We start from the raw sequence: 3,286 nt of genomic DNA on the forward strand, positions 1-3,286 counted from the left end.
AAAGATACGGTAAGAAGTGCTCCAGACAGAATAAGGAATGTGCAGAATTGATAAGGCTTTGGATAATAGACAACTCAGTGCCTTTTTCTAGATTAATAACTGGAGATTACTGAGGTATAAACTGAAAAAGAGAGTAATAAATCATGGAGGGCAACAGTTGGTCTTCACTGAGGATCTCTTTATTTCTGATCATTGCTTTACAAACATCTACCCAGGAAAAGCTCCAACATGTGGATCTCAAGCCTATATTGACCTCCAAAACTATAAGTTCATATTTGAATGTATAAACACATATTCCCAAATGTCCTGTCACTCCCAGAGTCTACAGTTCTCTATAATCACCCTTGCTGTATTATCTTTCCTTCTCCCATTCATACTGAACTGATGTCCGAAACCATGGATCAGTTTTCCTTTCATGGTGCATCTATTGCCTAGATTTTAGTTTCCAAGTGCTTAGAAGAAAGCTTTGACAGATTTATCCAACTAGGCAGACATGTAACATTGATACAGAAAAGGCTCCTCAGGATAGAATGTCTTATTGCTCCAGCGAGGACATGGGCTGGAGCTAAGACAGATGGCCCTTGGAAATCCTAAATCCTGCATAATCTCAATGAGTTTATCCCGAAGCTCAGCCAGTCGGCCCAGCTGGAGGATTCCATGAGGGCTGTAACTCTCCTGAGGGGCAGGGTAAAACTCATCACTTAAGTTGATCAGCCCAGTGATGTGACTCAGCAGCTTCTCCATGATGGCCATAGAGAGGACATTCCCACAGAGACTGAAGGTCCTGAGCTGGGAACAGAGGCTCAGAACAGGCAGGATGGACTCAAGTTGGGACTCTGTGATCCCACACTGCTCTAAGTTCAGTTCCTTGAGGGTGGCTGCAACTTGCTCCAGAAGAATGCAGAGGATCTCAGGACTAAAGTCAGTCATGGTGACCCCACTCAGATCCAGGCCTTTCAGCTCATGGATGTTCAGGCATTGGGACAGATGGGTCAGGTCTGATTCTGTAAGCCAGCAGTTAGTTATTGCCAGGTGATCCAAGAGGGTCCTCAGAAATCTGGGGGAGGGGGGGGGGCGGGGAGAAGCAATTAGGTCTGAGAAAGCAGGGTAGCAGCTGAGCTAAAGTTGTCAGATAGGTGATTTGCACAAAGACAAGGTCCTACTAACTGCATCAGTACCCAGAATGACTATTCTCCTTTTAGCTGACATTTCATCTCTGCATCACCAGCAAACCACCTGCAGCTTTGTATGATCTCTGGACATGCTTCACTACCATCCTCTCAGAATCATGTATATCTTAAATATTAACTAACTTAACTGGAGCAAAAGATAACATTTTAGGGACTAGTCATTTGAGACAAGCTCATTGTGTTCAGACCTCTTCTCTCTGTCTCTCTCCCTCACTGTCTTTTTTTCTGGCTGTACCACATATGCCACTTATGCAACCTTACTTCCCCCACCAGGGATCAAACCTGAGTATTCAACACTGAAAGAGCAGAGTCCTAACCACTGGACCATCAGGGAAATCCCAGACCATCTTTTTGAAACTGCTCAAGTCTGAGGTGGTTTCCCTTCTTTAATGCCCTCTTCACCTACCTATTTTACTAAATTATCTGACATAGTTTTCCCTTTCTAAGGAAGAACCCATGCCCACCCTCATTGGATCCAAACAACCATATCCACAGCTTTCTAGTATGGTGTCCCTGTTCCTCTACCTTGATTTCGGTGGTGATGATAGCACAGCTCAGGATAGAGCAGCAAAGAACCCAGTGTGCTTGACTTGCCAATGTTGTGTTCACTGCTAACAGCCAGTTGTACACACTCACCTGAGCATCTGGTCCAGGCAGCCTTCAAGGAAGGAGGGAGAGTCTAAATAGAGATCTTGGAGATGGTACAGCTTGAGAAACTTAGAGGTAAATAGGACAACTTGCTACTCCTGCTTCTCAAGGGCAGACATGTGAATGCAGGAGAGAAGGAGTCTCTGCATGTTGCTCATCTGACCCAGGAGAGGAGCAAACTTGGCCAGGGTGGACAGATGCCAAATCCAACTCACTTGCACCTCCTGGATACAGTCCAGCTGCACCATATTCAGGATCTTCATGACATTTTCCACGGGCATTGCAAAGATGGTCAGCTTCTTACAGCAGAGGTGAATGGAAGCTTTTCTCTGCTCCATCCACCTGAGGAGGTAGATAAGGAAGTTATCCAGGGTCATTTTCTTTAGGCAAAGCTCTATGTAAATCTTCAGGGGAGCCAAGGGCTGATGGGTCTTTGAGCTCTGCTCAGCCACTGGTGCCATTCCTAATCTTGAGAACCCATGGGTGCTGGCTCCAGACCACATGCTCCAGAAGCTCTGGCCAGTATTCCGCAAATCTAGCACCTGCAGTTTGCACCTCCTATAAGGACAGGAGATTAACAGGGATGCATTAAAATCCACACAGAATGCAACCACAGTCTCAGAATTTCATAAATAATTGCCCACCCATGCTTTTATTTCAGATATCTCATCACCTGCTGCCTTGCCTTCTTCTGCCTCTCTTTCCTCCAACTCCCTTTCTCCTCTTCTCCTTTCTAGTTCTCCACTTCTAGTGGGATTAAGCATCATAGGAAGGAGATAGGGCATGCTCTTTCAATCCCCCTTGCATTGTAGGCACATTTACACATCAGTAAAATATTTTCCATAGTGATCCAAGGCCTCTGAGCTTCTTCACTGCCATCCTCAGAACCCTCTGGCCCATCCATTGGCCATCCACTTAGCCCAGCCCAGATATCTCTTCCAGGATGCCCAGAACCCTATCAAGCTATCTGGATCCGACTCACTTGGAACGAACCTTCTGGGCAAGCAGGACATCAAGTACTTCCAGAATTGCTTGTAGGGGCCCCACATGAGGCAGGTCAATGAGGCCCCCCAGAGGCAGGCAGACAAAGGGCCAGGCTTGCACCATGGCCTTTAGGGTCTTGATGTGTCTCCCATGGAAGGCGTCCATGAAGAGGAGTGGGAGGAGCTCCGTCGGCAGAAACTCCAGAGCAGAACAGACCAAGGCATCTTCCCTGACCAGGTGCATTCCAGCCAGGTCCAAAAGTCTGGGTGGGGTCGGGACTCATCCTGACTCTGCTTCAAAAGGAATCCTCTGGAAACTGCTAAGGAACAAAGAATCCATGTCAAGCCAAAGAGGAACACATCTAAGACAATCCCCCAACCCTTCAGAGAAATCTACTCAGGACTGAGGTCTCAGCTCTGGCAGACGTGTAAGTGCCTCGATTAGACCATATGACATTCAGGCCT

General features: G+C 46.9%; 1 protein-coding gene across 1 annotated transcript; it reads right to left on the minus strand.

Annotated features, from left to right (window-relative positions):
- Positions 1 to 483: 483 nt before the first annotated feature.
- On the minus strand, positions 484 to 3,065 carry LOC102269604 (PRAME family member 8-like). Its single transcript, XM_070384391.1, has 4 exons — positions 2,821 to 3,065; positions 2,054 to 2,180; positions 1,827 to 1,906; positions 484 to 1,057 (listed from the first exon to the last, which is right to left on the minus strand). Exons 1-4 carry the CDS (start codon positions 3,063 to 3,065, stop codon positions 484 to 486), a joined length of 1,026 nt encoding a protein of 341 aa, XP_070240492.1.
- Positions 3,066 to 3,286: the final 221 nt, after the last annotated feature.

The sequence above is a fragment of the Bos mutus genome, chromosome 16 (assembly GCF_027580195.1).
Source record: "Bos mutus isolate GX-2022 chromosome 16, NWIPB_WYAK_1.1, whole genome shotgun sequence".
Lineage (NCBI taxonomy): Eukaryota > Metazoa > Chordata > Mammalia > Artiodactyla > Bovidae > Bos > Bos mutus.

What these genes read in the sequence shown, in the direction of transcription:
- LOC102269604 (XM_070384391.1), bottom strand. Translation starts at nt 3,065, where the DNA reads ATGCACCTGGTCAGGGAAGATGCCTTGGTCTGTTCTGCTCTGGAGTTT. An exon ending in GCCCAGAAGGTTCGTTCCAA is followed by an intron (nt 2,181 to 2,820) that starts GTGAGTCGGATC and finishes CTACCTCCTCAG; the next exon opens with GTGGATGGAGCAGAGAAAAG. An exon ending in TGCCTGGACCAGATGCTCAG is followed by an intron (nt 1,058 to 1,826) that starts GTGAGTGTGTAC and finishes CCCCTCCCCCAG; the next exon opens with ATTTCTGAGGACCCTCTTGG.